General features: G+C 35.6%; 1 protein-coding gene across 4 annotated transcripts in view; it reads left to right on the top strand.

Moving 5' to 3' along the window:
* The window catches only part of ADCYAP1R1 (ADCYAP receptor type I), a 335,354-nt gene extending 318,617 nt beyond the window's left edge, over positions 1 to 16,737 (top strand). For 2 of the 4 annotated variants that reach the window (XM_077490662.1, XM_077490664.1), the window contains one exon: positions 16,157 to 16,737. In XM_077490662.1, the coding sequence (XP_077346788.1) occupies positions 16,157 to 16,375 (219 nt within the window). In that variant the 3' untranslated portion in view covers positions 16,376 to 16,737. The remainder of the gene's footprint in view (positions 1 to 16,156) is intronic. The other 2 variants (XM_077490663.1, XM_077490665.1) reach the window with 1 other exon arrangement.
* Positions 16,738 to 22,263: the final 5,526 nt, after the last annotated feature.

Below are 22,263 nucleotides of genomic sequence, written 5' to 3'. Positions count from 1 at the left end.
TCCATCATGTAGTCCCAGGAGACTCTATCGAAAGCCTTCTCTGCGTCAGTGGAGAGCAATATGCCAGCTGTTTTGGAGGTTTGAGCAAAGTGGATAAGATTCAGTGCCTTAGTGGTATTGTCACGGGCTTCCCTACCTGGCATGAATCCCACCTGCTCAGGGCCTATGATCTTTGCCAGAAGGGGTTTCAATCTATTGGCAATTATTTTGGCCAGGATCTTGAGATCAACATTTAGGAGTGATATGGGCCTAAAGTTTGCGCATTCGGAGTGGTCCTTGTTAGGTTTCGGGATAACAGCTATGTGTGCCATTAAGAATGAGTTGGAGTTGTTTCTGTATTTTGCTAGAAAGTTAAAGGTCGCTTGGAGAGGTTTCAGGAGAGAGATTGTGTAAGTCTTATAATATTGTGACGTAAAACCATCAGGTCCAGGGCTCTTACCTGTTTTTAAATCAAATATTGCGTCTGAGATCTCTGATATAGCTATAGGGTCATCCAGCTTGTTTGCCTCGTCACTTGCCAGAGAAGGTAAGTTACTGTTTTCCAAGAAGTCTTTAATTGCTTCTTGTTTTGTCTGAGTTATGTGGGATGGTTTGTGTTGGGCCGGCAGGTTGTATAATTTGGCATAGTAATCGTGGAATAGGTCTGCCATTTCTTTAGATTTGTATTGCAGAGTCCCCTTTTTGTCCTTTATGGCATGGATATGACTAGATAGTGTTGCTTCCTTCAGGGCCCTAGCTAGTTGTTTCCCACTTTTGTCCCCTTGTTCATAAAAAAATATTTTTTTTGAAAAAGAGGGATCTTTTGATTTTGAGATCCAGCAGGAGGCGTAGTGCCTTTCTGCGTTCAGTCAGTTGCTCTTCTACCCGGCGAGATTGGGATTGTTTATGCTGTAGTTCCAAGTTAGAAATTTGTTGGGATAGTTTTGTAATTTCACCCTCTCTTTCCCTTTTCTTCCTGGCGCCCCATTTTATCAGTTCACCCCTCACCACTGACTTGTGGGCTTCCCAATTGTTTAGTGGGTTTGTATCAGTGTCAATGTTATTGCGAAAGTATGTATTAATTGTGTTTTGGATGTCATCTCTCACTATTTGGTCAGTAAGGAGTGTAGGGTTAAGTCTCCAATTAAATGCAGGTTTGCGGTGTGCACCCAGTTCTACTGAGATAGCCGTGGGTGCGTGGTCAGAAAGGGCAATAATGCCAATCTCAGCTGCAAGTAAGTTACCCAAGTCTCTTTGTGAGACAAAGATCATGTCAATTCTTGAGTATCGTTTGTGAGGTGCGGAGTAAAAGGTAAAGTCCTTCTCCGATGGATGCATGGATCTCCACGCATCCACCAAAGTCAATGACTGCAGTAGTGTTTTCATTCGTTTAAGAAGCCTGTAACTGACATGGGTGTGTCCAGAAGAGGTGTCCTTCAGGGGTGAAAGAGGTATGTTGAAATCCCCGCCCAGGAGAACACATCCCTCCGCAAACCATTTAAGTTCTTCGATTATTTTGCCACAGAATGGCACATGGGAGGTGTTCGGGAAGTACACATTAGCAAGTGTTATAGGGGATCCCTCCCAGGTGCCCTTCAGGAACAAATATCTTCCCTCAGGGTCAATAAGTTGGTGCTTCAGTTCAAAGGGTGCGTCTTTGTTCAGTAGGATGGACACTCCTTTCGTTTTGGCAAGGGGATTAGTAGAGTGGTAAGCTTTGGTGTATATATTGTCAGTGAGTTTAGGAATATTTTTGTCTTTGAAGTGGGTTTCTTGTAGAAATACCACGGAGGGACGCACTTTTTTAAGTTCTCTTAACAATCTAGACCGTTTTTCAGGAATATTCAGGCCATTTACATTATGTGAGACAAGGGTTGGCTTTTTCCCTAGAAAAGCATATGCCATCTTGGCCTTTAATCTAGGATGGATGGGTTCTGAAAAAGCTACTTCCGTGAATGATTTTCACAGGAGTTGTAGGTGGCACAGCGTGTTAGGGTAGGGTGCTGTGGGTCAGAAGAGGAGAATGCGTACGTGCGTGGGGGTAAGGAGGGGGAATGGGAGTAGAGGGTGGGGGGGTAAGGTAAGGGGAGAAAGGGGGATGAAAGATTTAAGTAGGTAAGGTATAAGAAGAAAAGTACCCACCAGCCACTAGTCGGTGGTGGGTCTGTTTGGGATTCAACCAATATGCGTATGTGTTGGTATTTTCCCTTTGGAGGATAGTGGGAGGTGATCAATAAGCAGTCTAACGGTGACTGTTTCTTTGGACTGCTCTGTGGCAGCAATGTAGGTGACCAGAGGGGGGGGCCGGCTCAGTGCATTGTGTCTAATCCCCATCAAGAGGATATCTGTAAGTAAGGTATCTGAGACCAGTTATTAGCATCTATTGTAGGCTACGGCGGATTTGAGTAATGGGGGGGAAGGAGATGTACAAGTTACCATTAACCGGTTTGCAAGAGAAGTTAACAATATAAACACTTTATAAACCATTCAAAAGAAACTAAGGCCTAGGCACCAAGCTGTATAACGAGTACTGGCAAAGAAAGAAAAAATATTTTATTTTATACTCATTTTTTAAATCAATTTCATTTTTAAATTTAAATATTATATTCTATTTCATTCTATTCATTTTATGTTACTGATACTTTATGTTATATTCTATTCTGTTTTACTCTATTCTTTTGTAGACTATTCTCGTCTATTCTCATCTATTCTATTATTTTCTATTCTATTCCTTTATTCTCTATTCTATTTTATTCTATACACGTACTAATCTGGAAACTCAGATACATCTGAATAAAGAAACATTTGCCTAAATTCAATTTTATTTTTTTAAATTCAAAATTTTCTATTTTTCTAATTCTATTTTATTCTATTCATGTTATTCTATTGTATTGTTTTTTTTTTCTATTATATTATTTTCTATTCTATTTTATTCTAATATTTTAAGTTATATTCTATTCTGTTTTACTCTATTCTTTTCTATTCTATGATATTCTTGGCTATTCTATTATTTTCTATTCTATTCATGTTATTCTATTGTATTGTTTTTTTCTATTATATTATTTTCTATTCTATTTTATTCTAATATTTTAAGTTATATTCTATTCTGTTTTACTCTATTCTTTTCTATTCTATGATATTCTTGGCTATTCTATTATTTTCTTTTCTATTCCTTTATTCTCTTTTCTATTTTATTCTATGCTCATTTTCAAATTCATTTTTAAATTCAAATGTTATATTCTATTTCATTATATTCATTGTATTCTATTCTATTTTTATTATATTCTATACTTTTATATTCTATTTTATTATAATATTTTATGTTATATTCTATTCTGTTTTACTCTATTCTTGTCTATTCTATTCTTTTCTATTATATTCCTTTATTCTCTATTCTATTTTATTCTATAATCTTTTTTTTTTTTAACTGGTTTCATTTTCAAATTCAATTGGGATTTGAATTCAATTCAATTCGAATTTCCGACAAAATTTTGTTTCGTTATTTCAGATTTGTTTAAATTCGTTACTATTGCAATCTGGCAACTCAGATACATCTGAATAAAGAAACATTTGTCTAAATTAAATTTTATTTTCAAATTCTAATTTTTCTATTTTTCAAATTCTATTTTATTCTATTCATGTTATTCTATTGTATTGTTTTTTTTCTATTATATTATTTTCTATTCTATTTTTTAAAATATTTTAAGTTATATTCTATTCTGTTTTACTCTATCCTTTTATATTCTATTATATTCTTGGCTATTCTGTTATTTTCTATTATATTCCTTTATTCTCTGTTCTATTTTATTCTATACTTGTTTTCAAATTCAATTACATTTTTAAATTCAAATCTTATATTCTATTTCATTCTATTCATTTTATTCTATTATATTGTTTTTTTTATATTATATTTTATTCTAATATTTTATGTTATATTCTATTCTGTTTTACTCTATTCTTGTCTATTATATTCTAGTTCTTTATTCTCTATTCTATTTTATTCTATAACCTTTTTTTTTTTAAATTTGGTTTCATTTTCAAATTCAAATGGGATTTGAATTCAATTCAATTCGAAATTTCAGACAAAATTTTGTTTAGTTATTTCAGATTTTATTTTAGATTTGTTTAAATTCGTTACTATTGTAATCTGGAAACTCAGATATATCTGGATAAATAAACATTTGTCTAAACATTTGTCTTTTATTTTTCTATTTTTCAAATTCTATTTTATTCTATTCATGTTATTCTATTTTTTTCTATTATATTATTTTTTAATTCTATTTTTTTCTAATATTTTAAGTTATATTCTATTCTGTTTTACTCTATTCTTTTCTATTCTATTATATTCTTAGCTATTCTATTATTTTCTATTCTATTCCTTTTATTATCTGTTCTATTTTATTCTATACTCGTTTTCAATTTAATTTTTTAAATTCAAATGTTATATTCTAATATAAAAAATAAAGTTGCGCTAATAAATAAAAATCACAGTGTGAATAATAAATGAAAATACAAACAAATCCAAATGAATCAATCAGTTGAATTGTCCTTTTTGTGTAACATGCGATAAACCCAAAAATTTGTGATTCAATCGGTTGGACTCCCAATATGAACGGAGTCAACTGGACAAGCAGACACAGTCCTCTGCGGGGACACAGGGAGCTTCTGGAGACACAGATTCCGCTAACGAACTCCAGAAATGGACGAGGAGACACGAACGGCGGTGAGTGGTGCGCTGAGTGATAGACAAGCGGACTCGCCAATCCCCGCAACGATCCAGCATGGTTCTCCGGGAAACGATCCGAATTGCTCCGCCGGACAAAAGACAGCTTGTCAGCTGATAGGTCAGCTTGATCTGAGAAGGAAAAACAAACGCACACACTCGGACCAACCGGCCACGGGTGTGGGTAGAAAGGGGGGGAAAAAAAGGAAAAAGGACTCCAATGGTGAATTACCGTTAATGTAAAAAAAATAATTTAATATAAAAAAAAAGACAGATAGTATAACCCACTAGCGGTCACATTACATAATAATATTCCGCAAAAAGCATATGTTAAAAAAAAAAAACGATTGTACAATAAAATCAAGAAAAATAAAACATATAACACCCATGCCTGAGGGTCACATGTAGCGTGATGGAATCAACATATAACGCTCTCTTGAGTTTGGGTTTATCGCACGTTAAACAAAAAGGACAATTCAACTGATTGATTCATTTTGATTTGTTTGTATTTTCATTTATTATTGACACTGTGATTTTTATTTATTAGCACAACTTTATTTTTATATTATTTCATGGTAGCCATAAGGATATTTGATGGTGTTTAGTTGCAGCTTTCTTCAACATTTTTCACTCATTTGGATCTAGCGCAGTATTTTTCTTTGATTTTTAAATGTTATATTCTGTTTAATTCTATTCTATTACATTTTTTTCTATTCTATTCTTTTCTATTCTATTTTATTCTAATATTTTAAGTTATATTCTATTCTGTTTTACTCTATTATTTTCTATTCTATCATATTCTATTCTATTGTTTTTTTATATTCTATTCTAGTCTTTTATATTCTATTTTATTCTAATATTTTAAGTTATATTCTATTCTGTTTTACTCTATTATTTTATATTCTATCATATTCTATTCTATTGTTTTTTTTATATTCTATTCTACTCTTTTATATTCTATTTTATTCTAATATTTTAAGTTATATTCTATTCTGTTATACTCTATTATTTTATATTCTATCATATTCTATTCTATTGTTTTTTTATATTCTTTTCGAGTCTTTTATATTCTATTTTATTCTAATATTTTAAGTTATATTCTATTCTTTTTTACTCTATTATTTTCTATTCTATCATATTCTATTCTATTGTTTTTTTATATTCTATTCTACTCTTTTATATTCTATTTTATTCTAATATTTTAAGTTATATTCTATTCTGTTTTACTCTATTATTTTATATTCTATCATATTCTATTCTATTGTTTTTTTATATTCTATTCTACTCTTTTATATTCTATTTTATTCTAATATTTTAAGTTATATTCTATTCTGTTTTACTCTATTATTTTATATTCTATCATATTCTATTCTATTGTTTTTTTTTATATTCTATTCTAGTCTTTTATATTCTATTTTATTCTAATATTTTAAGTTATATTCTATTCTGTTTTACTCTATTATTTTCTATTCTATCATATTCTATTCTATTCTAGTCTTTTATATTCTATTTTATTCTAATATTTTAAGTTATATTCTATTCCGTTTTACTCTATTATTGTCTATTGTAACATATTCTATTCTATTGTTTTTTTTTATATTCTATTCTAGTCTTTTCTATTCTATATTATTGTAATATGTGATGTTATATTATATTCTGTTTTACTCTATTCTTTTGTATTCTATTCTATTATTTTCTATTCTATTCCTTTATTCTCTATTCTATTTTATTCTATACTCTTTTTTTTTTTTTTTTTTTTGGTTTCATTCTCAAATTCAAATGGGATTTGAATTCAATTCAATTTGAATTGCGGACAACATTTGGTTTTGTTATTTTATTCATTACTATTGTAATCTGGAAACTCCGGATACATCCGAATAAAGAAAGAATTGTCTAAATTTCGATTCAGAACTAAATGAACGACACATGTCTATGATACATTAAAAATGCACAATTCCATAAAATAACATGGTGGGGGGGAGCCCTGAAGCCCTGAGGCCTTAACGCCCTGATGCCCTGGCCCTGATCCTGCCTGTGAAGTGCCATGTATACCACGTACTACAGCAAGACCAATATTTACAAAGATAAAAATGTGTTTACATTGGCGGACAAATGACAGCTCCCAGCTGCTTTGTTGTTTGCAAACATAGTGTGCAGGGATGCCCTTCATCTATACCAGACCCTTATCCTAGATGAAGGTCTGATATAAACAGTATACAGGTTTATATACAGGTTTATATCAGCCCCTTTATGTCTGGTATGAGTTTTAAGGGGAAAACAAAAGTTTAAAAAAATGGTCCCTCCATTGAGCATGCAGCCTGGCTGGCCAGGTAATTCGGGGATGGGCATGCGGCCAATACCCTCCTGAACCATACCAGGTCACATACTCTTAACCTGGGGGGGGGGTACCTTGCCAGGTTGAACCCCCGATGGCAAATCACCTTGCCCCCATGTTGATATGAACCATCACCAGGGCTGGACTGGGACAGAAATTTGGCCCTGGACTTCATCCAGACCGGCCCACTTATATTTTGAGTGTCCCATCAGCACCCCCTTACATGAGAGTGTCCCATCAGCACCTCCTTACATGAGAGTGTCCCATGAGCACCCTCTTACATGAGAGTGTCCCATCACCAGCCCCCTTACATGAGAGTGTCCCATCACCAGCCCCCTTACATCAGAGTGTCCCATCAGCAGCCCCCTTACATCAGAGTGTCCCATCAGCACCTCCTTACATGAGAGTGTCCCATGAGCACCCTCTTACATGAGAGTGTCCCATCACCAGCCCCCTTACATGAGAGTGTCCCATCACCAGCCCCCTTACATCAGAGTGTCCCATCAGCAGCCCCCTTACATCAGAGTGTCCCATCAGCAGCCCCCTTACATCAGAGTGTCCCATCAGCAGCCCCCTTACATCAGAGTGTCCCATCAGCAGCCCCCTTACATCAGAGTGTCCCATCACCAGCCCCCTTACATCAGAGTGTCCCATCACCAGCCCCCTTACATCAGAGTGGCCCACAGAGCCATCGGCCCACCGGGAAACTCCCGGTAGTCCCGATGGCCAGTACATGCCTGACCATCACCTCTTCCCCACAACCACTGGGCCAGAGTTGTTGGGAAGAGGCCATGGTCCTCATCATTGTGCAGGTGAGCCGACCAGATACCTCTGCCCCCTATTTGAACGAATAAGGGGTATAGTACCCCTACTCATTCTCAAAAAAAAAAATGTATAGTGTAAATATACGAACATACACCGTTTTTTACAAGTCCTATATATATATATATATAAAAAAAAGTCCCACGATATATACATCCATCATCAGTTGTGTTGCCCAATGATGCAGACCCACATCAATCATGATACCTGATGCCCATCGACCCGCTGAAAGACAAAAAACAAAAAAAAAAAAACTGCTGACCACCAACACAGGCCAGGTACTGTTGCTTCTGTCGGCCAAATGACATAAACCATTTTTGACAAGTATTTTAATAATTATTATTATTATACAGGATTTATATAGCCCCAACACTTTACAACATAAGGGCAGACAATACAGTTATTATTATTATTTTTATTATTATTATACAGGATTTATATAGCATCAGCAGTTTTCGTAGCGCTTTACAACTTGGGGGTAGACAGTACAAATACAATACACTTTAATACAGTAGGAATCAGAGGGCCCCACTCCTTAGAGCTTACGATCTAAGAGGGAAGGTCAAGAGATACAAGAGGTAATAACTGTGGGCGATGTGCCGATTGAGAAGATAAATGTACAGCTGTTAGGTGGGGGGGGGGCCAGATAGACTTCTCTGAAGAGATGAGTTTTCAGGGATCGTCTGAAAGTGGATAAAGTAGGAGAAAATCGGACAGATTGGGGTAGAGCATTCCAGGGGATGGGAGAGGCTCTGGAGAAGTCCTGGGATGGGATGATGCGACGGGGGAGTTTGAGAGCAGGAGGTCTTGAGAGGAGCGAAGAGAACGATTAGGTTGGTATTTTGAGACTAGGCTAGTGATTTACATGGGGGCAGAGTTGTGTTACAATACAATTGCAGAGTTGCAATACAATTCAATACAGGAGGAATCAGAGGGCCCTGCTCCTTAGAGCTTACAATCTAGGAGGGAGGGTCAAGTGATACAAGGGGAAATAGCTATGGGGGGATGGGCTGAAAGAGAAAGTAAAAGTACAGTTGTTAGGTCGAGGGCAGAATAGGCTTCTCTGAAGAGGAGGATTTTTAGGGATCATCTAAAAGCTAATAGAGTAGGAGATAACCAGACAGATTGGGGTAAGGAGTTACTTAGAATGGGAGAGGCTCTGGAAAAGTCCTGGAGACGAGCATGGGAGGAGATGATGAGGGAGCTGGAGAGCAGGAGGTCCTGGGAGGAACAAAGAGAACGGTTAGGTTGTTATTTTGAGACTAGGTTAGTGATGTAGGTGGGGGCAGAGTTGTGGATGGCTTTGTACGTTTTTGTTAGTATTTTGAATTGAAATAGTTGGGTGGGTGGCAGCCAATGGAGGGATTGGCAAAGAGGAGCGGCAGACACAGAGTGGTTGGTAGAGTGGTAGAGCCTGGCAGGAGCATTCATGATGGACTGAAGGGGGGATAGACTATCAAGAGGTAAGCCAATGAGAAGGAAGTTGCAGTAGTCGAGGCGAGAGATGACCAGGGAGTGGATTGGGAGCTTTGTGGTGACGTTGGTTAGGAAGGGACGTATTTTGGAGATGTTGCGGAGGTTGCGTCGGCAAGATTTAGACAGGGATTGGACGTGGGCCAAAAGGAAAGTTCAGAGTCCAGGATTTGGGACTTTATATGAGGCGTATAGGTTCATCTGCTTCCATCCCTGGTAATGTATTAAAAAAAGCTTCATATAAAGTCCCACAACCTTTCCTCTTTTTAAAACCTAGAACCTTGGAACGCGGGGATAATAATAAATAAAAAAGGGCAGCTCCAGTGTCTGCCACTATATCGTCAGTGACATCACCCAGGAGATCCCACCCTTTAAATTTTAGCGATGTAGACCGGAGATGTCTTTTTTTAAATTAAAGACTTGTCAAAAACTGTGTATGTGTGTTTAACTACACTTTACATTTTTTTATTGAATGACTAAGGGTATTAATATGCACAATAATTTCAATAAGACCCCCGCTCCTGTAGACCCCCACAACCATCGGGCCAGGGTTACAGGGAAGAGGCACTTGTCCACTCCTCATCAACAATAATGTTTTGCCAGGGGAGATCTCTTAAATTTTTTTTTATTATTTTGTATATATTCACACTGTTACAAGATAATGATATACAACAGAAAGACAGATACATAACTAGATATATAGATAGATAGATACATAACTAGTTATATAGATAGATACATAACTAGAAAGATAGATTAGCCCTGCAATTTGTTTAGTTCCGAACTTGTTATTGAACAAAATTCAACAAATTCGTTAATTTGGAAATATCGAAATGAACGAAAACCCGTTTAACAAATTTTTCAGAAAATTCATAAAATTCTAAAATATATAAAATTGAAAATTCATGAATTCGAAAATCCGAAAATAAGAATCAAAATCCGAAAATTCTAAAGAACAAAAACCCGAATATGAGAAAATCTGAAATGATAACCGACTAATACTAACTATTACTAATTATTAGACATGTGCAGAGTAAAATATTTTGTTTCGGAATTTAGTTTTCGTCCGAAAAAAATTAATTAATTTAGTTACTCCCGAAATTCGTTATTTATTTATTTTGTTTTTCGTTCAAAAATTGCATTCGTCCGAAAATCCACATGAATTACGGTCGAATCTGTCTTTGAAGGCTTATGGTGTCTGTCGAATGTATAAAGAAGATTCGACGGAGCTAGTATATAGCATACTTCGTGTGAACTTTAGAACCCTATTAAAGTCTATGGGACTCCAACGTTCAAAATCTAAAGTGCTAATTTTAAAGGCTAATTTGCAAGTTACTGTCCTAAAAAGTGTTTGGGGACCCGGGTCCTGCCCCAGGGGACATGTATCAATGCAAAAAAAAGTTTTAAAAATTGCAGTTTTTTCAGGAGCAGTGATTTTAATAATGATTAAAGTGAAACAATAAAAGTGTAATATTCCTTTAAATTTCGTGTCTATAGCCTGTGAAGGGGCGCATGTTTCTGATGCTTAGAACTGTCCCTGCACAAAGTGTCATCATTTATGCAGGAAAAAAAGTCCTTTAAAATCACTTGCAGCTATTATGAATTGTCGGCTCCGTAATACAGAGAACACTCATTGAAAGTCATTGATAAAAAAAATAAATAAATAAATAAATAAAGAGTGGGGGTCCCCCAAATTCAATTACCAGGCCCTTCAGGTCTGGTATGGATATTAAGGGGAACCCCACGTCAAATGTAAAAAAAAAATTGACGTGGGATCTCCCTAAAAATCCATACCAGACCCTTTATCCGAGCACGCAACCTGGCAGGCCGCAGGAAAAGAGGGGGGACGAGAGAGCGGCCCCCCTCCCTCCTGAGTTCTGACTAAGGGTGACCCGGCCCCCTCTTATGTAACGGAAACCTGCCTGTGTTACATCAGAGGGGGCGGGGTCACCCATACGTCACGGGGAACCCCGGGTTTCCCCTTGCGTTAAAAGAGGGCGGGGTCAGGTGACGGGTGGCCCCGCCCTCCGCATATAACAAACGTCAGGCCGCCGGCATCCCTGCAGTGTCTCCTCCGTGGAGACAGAAGATGGATGGATTCGCTGCGCTGATTCAGATGAGCCATCGCTGGACCCCGGAGAGATGATCGTCCGTCGCTGGATAGCAAGAGTGGATTACCACCGCTGGAATCTTTTTTATTTATTTATTTTTTTTAATAAAGGAATTTTTCAAAAGTGTGTTTGTCTTATTTAACAATTTTTTACACTTTCTTTGTGAAATGGTAGGGGTACTTTTGTACCCCCTTACCATTTCAAACGGGGGGGCCGGGATCTGGGGGTCCCCTTGTTAAAGGGGGCTTCCAGATTCTGATAAGCCCCCTGCCCGCAGACCCCCACAACCACCGGCCAGGGTTGTGGGGATGAGGCCCTTGTCCCCATTAACATGGGGACATGGTGCTTTGAGAGGTCACAGACCCCCAAAGCATCCTCCCAATATTGAGGGCATGTGGCCTGGTACGGTTCAGGAGGGAGGGCGGCTGCTCTCTCGTCCCCCCCCCCTCTTTTCCTGCGGCCTGCCAGGTTGCGTGCTCGGATAAAGGGTCTGGTATGGATTTTTAGGGGGGCCCCCCACGTCAATTTTTTTAAATTTGACGTGGGGTTCCCCTTAATATCCATACCAGACCTGAAGGGCCTGGTAATTGAATTTGGGGGACCCCCACGCTTTTTTTTTTTTTTTTTTTTTTTATTAATGACTTTCAATGAGTGTTCTCTGTATTGCAGAGCCGACAATTCATAATAGCTGCGAGTGATTTTAAAGGACTTTTTTTCCCTGCATAAATGACACTTTGTGCAGGGACAGTTCTAAGCACCAGAAACATGCGCCCCTTCACAGGCATACTATAGACACCCCCCAGGTACGAAATTTAAAGGAATATTACACTTTTATTGTTTCACTTTAATCATTATTAAAATCACTGCTCCTGAAAAAACGTCCGTTTTTAAAACTTTTTTTTGCATTGATACATGTCCCCTGGGGCAGGACCCGGGTCCCCAAACACTTTTTAGGACAGTAACTTGCAGAATCTTTTCTCTCTGTCAAATCTTTTTTCTCTGTCGAATATTTTCTCTATATAATCTTGGACTAATAGAGGTAAGGTTAGGCACATTCGACCACAGGTTCTATAGACACAGATTGTTATTGTCAGAGTCACGTCGAATCTCCTATTCTATATCGAACTGTTGTAACAACGAAAACGAAAATAAAGCATTTATTTGTGTTGGATCTTTCGTTTTTCGGATTCTGTGCTTTCGTTATCATTTGTCAAAACGAAAATAGCTGAAATTCAGACGAAAACGAATGCACATGTCTACTAATTATTAAATTCTAGGTATTGGAAGTTCCTTTCAAATTTGGCTGTTAGTGAACGTAACGAATAGTGATGGACGAACTTCTGACGGGACATTTCGCGAACCCTAAAGTTTGTGAACCCGCAAAGTTCGCGGCGGACCCCATTGACTTTAATGGCAGGCGAACCTTAAAAACCTACAGGTCATATTTTCAGCCACAAAATACTTACTAGCTGTGCACACATAGTCCCACAACATGGACACTGACATGCCAGAAGTATTAAGTGAATCTGGGATCGACAACCACAAGCATTCTCTTTTTATCTGTGAAATTTTGACAATTCAGGAGTGCATGAAGGCCATGGAGGAGAGGCAAGGTCAGGGCAGGCTATGAAGGGGGTGCAGGAGATGATCAGTACCACAGTCAGGGCAGCACAGTTCTGTGCCAATGTCTCAGTGTGCCAACCTGTACTTGAGCCCCTCCCTCTGCCCGGCCCTTACCCCCACCTATGCAGGGCTCCACTGCGGTGGTCCGGAGGTGCCAGTCCAGTGCTGATCCTCAGCCATGGTGCTGGCACTGCCTGCTGATTGACTTCTCCACTGCTATCTCCCTCACTGACACCAGCACTGAGATAGAACACTGACACCAGCACTGCGATAGAGACTAAGAACTGACACCAGCACCGGGATAGAGAGCACTGACACCAGCACCGAGATAGAGAGCACTGACACCACACCAGCACCGAGATAGAGAGCACTGACACCACACCAGCACCGTGATAGAGAGCACTGACACCAGCACTGTGATAGAGAGCACTGAGACCAGCACCGAGATAGAGAGAACTGACACCACACCAGCACTGTGATAGAGAGCACTGACACCAGCATCATGATAGAGAGCACTGACACCACACCAGCACCGTGATAGAGAGCACTGACACCAGCACCGTGATAGAGAGCACTGAGACCACACCAGCGCCGAGATAGAGAGCACTGACACCAACACTGAGATAGAGAGAGAGCACTGACACCAGCACCGAGATAGAGAGCACTGACACCACACCAGCACCGTGATAGAGAGTATACAGAATATACTTTGTATCTTTGAAAGAAAGTATATTATACGTGTACAACCCTATATACTGTACACCTTTACCAGTCCTTAAAAGGACCTTTGTGGACCTAATAGTAATAGTTATTGATTAAACTGACTGTCCCTGCTCCACACAGCGTCCTGTCCCTACACTGACAAAAGACAGCTGCAGAATCGGTCAGCAGTGCACTCAGCAATCAGCAGCACAGCAGTCAGCAGCAGTGCACCAGAACCCTATATACTGTACACCTATACCAGTCCTTAAAAGGACTTTTGTGGACCTAATAGCTAGTGATTTGTGTCACTACAGTCTGTCCCTGCTCCACACAGCAACCTCTCCCTACACTGACAAAAGACAGAATGTAAAATGGCCGTCAGATCAGGTCTATTTATAAGGTAGGGGGAATGTCCAATTGTCCATGTGCTGAAATGTTTCAATTGGCTGTCCTGCACCCCATGATGGATGTGTCATCATGGGTCAAAGTTCTTTCCCAATGTAAACGCATATGTCCGCCGCGCGAACAGCACCAGAAGTCTGCCGGTTTGTCGAATCGTGAACACTAAAATTTGCCGCGAACTGACCGCCGGGCTAACCGCAAGGCCATCTCTAGTAACGAATACGAATTTATCCGAAGTTCCGAATTATCTGAAATAACGAATGCCGCATCTAAACGAATGGAACGTAACAAATCAATAACTAATAAATAGTAAACATGTTTTTTTATTATTATTATTAATTTGTTACATTCCATTCATAGTTACGAATTATCCAAAATAACGAATGCCGCATCTAAACAAATGGAACTTAACAAATTAATAATAATAAATTGTAAAAATGTTTTATTATTATTATTTATTATTTATACACATATATAGTAATAATATTCCGACCGAAGTCGCAAACAATGCCACTATATTAACAGCGCTACTAAATAAATCGAATGATCCACTAAAAATATAATTAAATAAACAAAAACTTCATAGAAATTAGAGGGAATAGGAAAAGTCCATAAAGTCCCAAAGACAGGTGATTCTTGAAGTGTAGAATAGTGCTCCCCAACCAAGCCACATGGTTGGATCTTGGCCCTGAATTATCTACTTACCTCTCTATACCTTCCTGGTAACAACCTTTCTTTTACCCTATATTATACCAAATCTCCTCCAACCCTAAACTTTGAAACTACATTTTTTACTATGTATCTAATCCAGTTATTAAACGTTATACATGTTTATCTTTAGCTAAAATGTGTTAAACTAATATATCCCAAATTACATGACTGTTATTATAGTATTCACCTCCTGTTAATATACTGAAAAGACTAATTTCACACTTTTATACATTCTACTTAACTATAAATCTATTGTATGACTCTTTTTATTGCATTATATTCAATAAAATATTTGAAAAAAGAATAGTGCTCCACAAAATTCCCAGAGAAAAGGGGAGGGAGCCTTTTAAACAGATTCACCACACACAGCAATCTTGTAAGAGAAACCTCGTGCTCTGTGTCGCCCCCCCCCCCCCTTCAGTCATGCACTTACCCTCACAAGGGTTGGTTGTAAGCACTTCTCACATCACCCCTTATTCAGTTTAATATGGATGCTCGGATAGAAACACCAAGAAAACCCCCATCATCAAATGGAAGGAGAGGACGCAACTGATACAAGTCACATGACTCCGGTCTCCAACAACATGGCTGCAATAAGCGTCTAAGGAAAATTGCAGCCATGTTGTTGGAGTCCTGTGACTTGTATCAGTTGCGTTCGATTTATGTCTAGTACATTCCTCTCCCTCTGATGATCTCCTGCACCTGATCTCTTCATCCTCTCCTTCCATTTGAAAAATGGAATAAAAAAAAAAAAAGAAAACAAATTTTTCAGCAGTGCACATGTCTAAGCCCTTGTACGCACGGTCGGAGAATCCGTCGGAATGTGTCCTATCGGACCGTGTCGTCGGATAATACGACTGTGTGTGGTATGCATCAGACTGATTCAGTCGGAATATCCTTTGGACCCAATTTTCCAACATGTTGGAAATATTTCCCGACCAACTGGGCCGATCTGACATACTCCGATCATGTGTAGAGAATTTTGATCGGACCAAGTGCCACGCATGCTCAGATCAAATTCCTACATCAAAGCTATTGGCTACTAGCCTGAATGTAGTCCCATCGTAACGAAATTACGTCATCGCCTTCTGAAAGATCGGATTTTTCGCCAACTTTGTCCGACCATGTGTACAGGGGCTTAGATAGATAGATAGATAGATAGATAGATAGATAGATAGATAGATAGATAGATAGATACAGTTGACTGATAATAATGCATGTTTACCATCCTTTTCCATAACAACAAAAGTACATAAAAAAAATGACCTTTTAAAGTTTCTCCCTAAAGGTGCAATCAGAAATAAAGAGAAAATGGCGGAGTTGGAAAGTCAACCGGTACTTTGCTGTGGATTTCAAGCACCGTCACCCATCCCTGGCGAGCAGCGGAGTCAATGGAGGGACACAGTTGTCCATTCTGAGCAAGAGCAGCTCCCAGATTCGGATGTCCAGCATAAATGCGGAGAACCTGGTTACATGAGTTCCCAAACTGCCTGAGAACAGTCAAATTCCACTTTTTTTGTTTTAATTTTCCCCTAATACTTTAATTTTTTTTTTTTTTAGTTTTTTTTTTTTTTAAGGGTAACATTGGGTCGGGGAGAAACAACATGTAATGCTGGATTGTAAACCTTACCAGGTTTCCAAAAAAGAAAAAGTCAAAGGATCACATTGATCACGTTCATGGAGTCATGTGATTGGTTGCTAGCAATAGAACCTTATATACATATTATATCCATACACTTTGTTTAAATGCAAAGTCCACAGTAAATAATCAATCTTTGACATATTGTTATATTTGTAGCATATGCCTATTTTCCGTTGATATTTTTATGTATCTGGTTATTATTGTTGTGTGGGGGAAAAAATGGGGGGGGGAGGGGGAGGGCACATCTGTTAAAACGAGTGAACTTGAAGCTGCGTTTTACAGCCGTCACCATACCCCTGGTTAATTATTGTAGATTTGGGGATTTTATTTCAGTTATAGTTGTCCCCAATGTGTTTTTAGAATTTAGAAAAAAAAACAAAAAAAAAAAACATCCCTCACTACCAGTCAACAGAGGTTTTCACTAGTTTTCGTGAATGTCCTCTAACATAACAGAAATGATTTGGAGCACTTGAACTGTAATTCTTATAGTATATTAAAATAGTGTGTACAAATAGGTCATAGTAGTTTACAATATTGTGGCAGCTTGAAGTAGATTTTTTTTTTCATTTTATAATATATATATATATATATATATATATATATATATATATATATGTATATATATATATATATATATATATATATATATATATATATATATATATATATATATATAATTTTTATTTTATTTTGTGCTTGTAAAATCAAAAAATGTGAAATGACCTAAATGAAGTTTGTATATAGATTGCACTGTGTTTGGTGATACATGCAGGGTGTGTCTGCAAAAAAACAAAACAAAAAAAGACAAATTTGCAGATTCTACGCAAAATATAGATACATGTACACTAATATTTTGATAATGTTGTAGACTATAACAAGGAATATGGTAATATCATTGACACTGCAAAAGACCTCAATGTGTAACATTTTCTGCTTTTATTTTTTAATGAGTTTAAAAGTATAAAAAAAATATAGCTTTTAATATTTTGTGACAGTCAAAAAATAATAATTGCCTTGCACCTACTGCTATAACTTCTAACATATTTTCTTATCTCTCACTTATATGATGTCAATTAGCAAAAACAAAAATAATATATATATATATACCAAGATTAAGAGGTATTTTCAGAAAAGAAAAATTAAGCAAAAAATAAAATAAAAAAAATACATGAAAACTGGATAATCATACTACAATTACAGATATTTTTAGTATATTTTAATGAAAAGCATACATATGCACATAATACAAAATATAGTCATTTACAATTATCTGGTGCGCTACAGGCCACACCTTTTGTTTTACAGAATATAAAATATTAGATAAAAGGTATTTTTTGGAATGAAAGAACAAAGGTAAGGCCTAAAAAAAATGCAGAATGTGTAAAACAATGCAGAATGTGTATAAACAATGCAGATAGAATGTGTATATCTCATATCATTATTTTAAATCGCAGAACCTTTTTTTTTCTTCCTTTTTTTGGGAAAAGTAATAGGCTGTGACATGACTTGTGCCATATATCACTCTGAGCCATTAAAACATTAACTGTAAATGCATAATTTTATATGTGTTTTAGTAAGTCTGTGTGTTGAAGTCTTGATGTTTACAAGCAAAAAAAAAAAAATCATACCCTACATTGTCCAGAATTTTGGGGAATTTATATTTGCTCTTATAGCACCTCAATGAATCATCTTAAAATCTAGAATGTTTGAAAGTATTTGGGTAATAGATGTTTTATAATCTATATTTTCCTTGGAAGGGAAACACGATCTTTGGCATGTAACTAATTAAATGTAATTTTATTTTATTTTTTTCAGTAGGCATTATTTTATTTTTTGATTATTTATTTTACTATGTCTAAATGTGAAAAGTAAAGCATCAAAAGCAGTATTATTGTTTTCATTTTGCAATGGAATCAGTCAGTAATCTTCAATGGAAGCGGACTCTCATGCCAGTGAAGATACGATGATTTTCCAACATTTTAGATCACCTTTCAAGCACCTCCTTAAGCATCTTGTGTGTCTAGCCTAATATTTTAATCTGAAGTGCCTTTTTACAGATTCCCCCCCCCCTTTAATATATTAGTTTTACTCAACTTTTGAACTATTGCTACAAAGCTACAGATATAACTGCAGATGTTACACACTCCTTAAAAAAAAATAAAAAAAATATTTTTGAACAAGAAACACTTCTATTTTGAACACATAATTATAACAAGCTAAATTAAAAGTATTATTTACATGGAAAGGAACAACATTTTTACAAAATTACTGTAATAACATTTTAAATTTTTTTTTAGATCTGACTGTGCATTTTAACATTTATTTTCTATTTTAAAATTTACAACAGCAAATACAGTCTTCGCCAAAACTATTGGCACCCCTGCATTTCTGTCAGATAATGCACCACTTCGGACATAAAATTGTTGCAATTACAAATGTTTCAGCATTTTATTATTTTTTTCTTCTTCTTCTTTTGTTTGTATTGGTATGACACCCAAGAGTGTGGAAACAAAAAGCCAAATCTAAAGCGTTCCACGCAAAACTCCAAAAATGGACTGGTCAAAATTTTTTTACAACCTCAATTTAATATTTGGTAGCACACCCCTTGGAGGAAAAAAAAAACCTGAAATCAATGGCTTCCTGTAAGCATCGGTGAGTTTCTAACACCTCTCTAATGCCCTACACATTTTTTTACGACGGATTTTGGCCGAAACTTGTGTTGCATACACACGGTCGGACAAAGTTGGCGGAAAATCCGATCGTTCGGAAACCAGGAGCACCACAAATTTGGAGTGTAATTATTTCTTACAATTTTGCGAAGGTGCCAATAATCTTGTCCAGTCCATTGTTGGGAGTTTTGCCTGGAATGTGTCAGATTTGGCTTTTTGAGAAGTAAACAGGAGAATGCTGAAACATTTGTAATTGCAACAATTTTCTGGGCGAATGTGGTACGTTATCTGACAGAAATGCAGGGGTGCCAATGTTTTTGGCCATGACTCTACATATATACATATATATATATATATATATATATATATATATATATATATATATATATATATTACAATCTCTGCCATATAATTTTTCGGATTTGCCGTGAATGTATGTCACCAAAAAAAAGGTATGGCTTAAAAGTTACATAAGAGTTATTTTTTTTTTCTTTTTAATACATTTCCAACTTGTGGGTTTAGGGTTTTGGTGATGGAGGTTTTTATTCACCGATCTCTTTGGCTGTTGGGTGGCCACTTATAGTGTATCTCTGATGCAAATAAAGTTACAATGTCTTGACACTGGTGCCATTCTCAGCATCGTACAAATGCTGGGAATGGACTGAGAGATTGCACTTCACATCACCAGATGTAGTGTACACTAATTAAATCATTAAAACATTGCCAGGAGAAAGAGGACATTTATTGATTTATTAACATAACAGACACGCAAAGTCTCTTCTGTTAGAAAAAAAAAAAAACAACATGTATGAATTGTTTTGTTAAATCTACTTTAGCTTTCCACAAACTATCTAAAACAAAATTCTAAATTTAATTGGCATTAAATAATAATAATAAAAAAAACACAAAAAAATACGTAATCTCCCAATATTTTTTAAGCTGAAGGTCGACTGTAAATGTTCATGTATGTGAACTTTGCCAATTACATTTTTAAATTTTCTTTAGATGGTTTATATACTGCTAAAAAAGATTTAACAAAACAACACATACCAATTTTTATTTTTAAAAGATGAGAGATGAAAAAGTGAAATTTTGTATATACTGTTGTAAGTGACTATTTTAAATCATCTGCTTATATTTAATCAGTAGCAAATTAATTAAACATTTCACCCAAAAAGGCAAACATTTAAAATTTTTAATAATGATTATTAATTATTATTTTCAATAATTAATACATTTTATTAGTTAATTTATAAATGTTTCACTATCTCTGAGCTTTCCATGTATTCTTTTTTTCCTATAAATTATATTACAAAGGCACCTGACGATAGCTTCCTATTTTTTTTTTTTTTAAATCTGCTACAGGTCCGTAATCTTCAAATGACTGAAGAGAGTATGAAAGAAACCTATAAAAGAAACCTATAAATGATTAGTAATATTTTAATAATTTAATATTTTAAACACATTTTTAGGGATACTGATCTAAAAAGTACGTTTTCAGTTAAATGTCACTGTTGCTTTATTCACCATAAAAAGTTATTGTAACTGTAAATGTAACCTTGGTGTGAATTAATGACAAATAATTAACAGTTAGCTGGTGGTAAAATATATGAAAAAAATCTAATTAGTAATTTTTAAAACACCTGCTATATTTCAGTGGTGCTATTGTATAACTTAAAACTGTACACAAATGATTGTTAAACAACCAAATCTGTAGCTGGGCCTCTAGGCTTAACAACACTAAAAAATAAAAAATAAAACATACAGTAAGTTCTACTAATGAGAAATTAAGAGGGTTAAGACAAAATCAGTATATATTCTCTTTTCATAAATAAATTTGTAATTTCAAACATGTCCTTTTAAAAAAAAAAAAAAAAAAACTTAATAAGTCATGCATTATTTGATTTTTGTTCACCTGGACCTTTTCGAGTTGTTGCACTTAAAAACAAAACAAAAAAAACATTACACCTAGATGTTATGTGGTTGCAATAATTTCTGTAAGCTTTGTTCATTAATATCTTTTATCATATAATTTATTTTGATAACAGCATATCCTACTAAAGTGTAACATGGTTGGTCACTGTAATTTAGTAAAAATATGTTTTAATGTAGGAAATAACTTTACTGATTCTAAAATATGCTCAGTACATTTTTTTTGTATTGCTCTATATAAGTTTATGCTATAAGCTTATGGCTGGAAACTCTACCCTGTAAGAAGTTTATGTAGTTTTAAATAGTTATGAACATAAATAACTATGAAACTTATTACATCCAGATTTGTATTGTTAAATATTTTATATAACAAAAAACTATACACATACAGAGTATCCGTTTTATACTATGCACAGTTTTAAAGCCATTTTACAATCAATTGTGCAAAAAAAAAAAAAAAAAAAAAAGGGGGCACAGCAATACCTAAGATAAAATAGTGTAAGATTTTTATATGAGGGTTAAGGTTATAAATGCTATCTAAATAACCAAATCCAGGCAATTAATAATTTTAAGAAATATTTAAAAAAATACTGAACAAAATAATTTGTGTCCAGTAACATATAAAATAGATTTTAACTCCATCAGCAAACAAAATATTATTTTTATTAATAATTGTAATAGTATATAATTTATGTGCCAAAAGAAAAAATTATTTCCAATTGAAACAAGCAGGAGAGTAAATGACAACTATAGTTTGAGTCCAAACTGTGCTTAATACACAAAAAAAAAACAAAGGCACGCTATGATTTAATCCAGCTGGACCAATTTCAGGCCTTCATGACATTCTGATACTTAAGAAAACATTAATTTATTTGCATACAGTTTCATAATAGTCTTTATATTACGGTAGTGTCACTAAAAGCAGTAGACTTTTTTTTTTTTTTTTTTTTTTTTTTTTTTACCATTGGATTGATTTTGTTAAAGCAATAGATAGTGTTCACTTTTCAAAGTAAATGTTCACTTAGATGAATCTGTGTTCATTGCAATCATCCAACCAGGAACAAGCAAAAATATATTTTATTTTTAATTTTCCTTGTACATAATTGGGTATTCAAAGTTAATCTCACCTTATCTTAGCT

Source organism: Lithobates pipiens, unplaced genomic scaffold (assembly GCF_037356315.1).
Source record: "Lithobates pipiens isolate NorthernLeopardFrog02 unplaced genomic scaffold, aLitPip1_a1.2 Scaffold_19, whole genome shotgun sequence".
Lineage (NCBI taxonomy): Eukaryota > Metazoa > Chordata > Amphibia > Anura > Ranidae > Lithobates > Lithobates pipiens.
The sequence above is the reverse complement of the archived record's forward strand: the minus strand, read 5'-3'. Positions and strand labels throughout refer to the sequence as shown.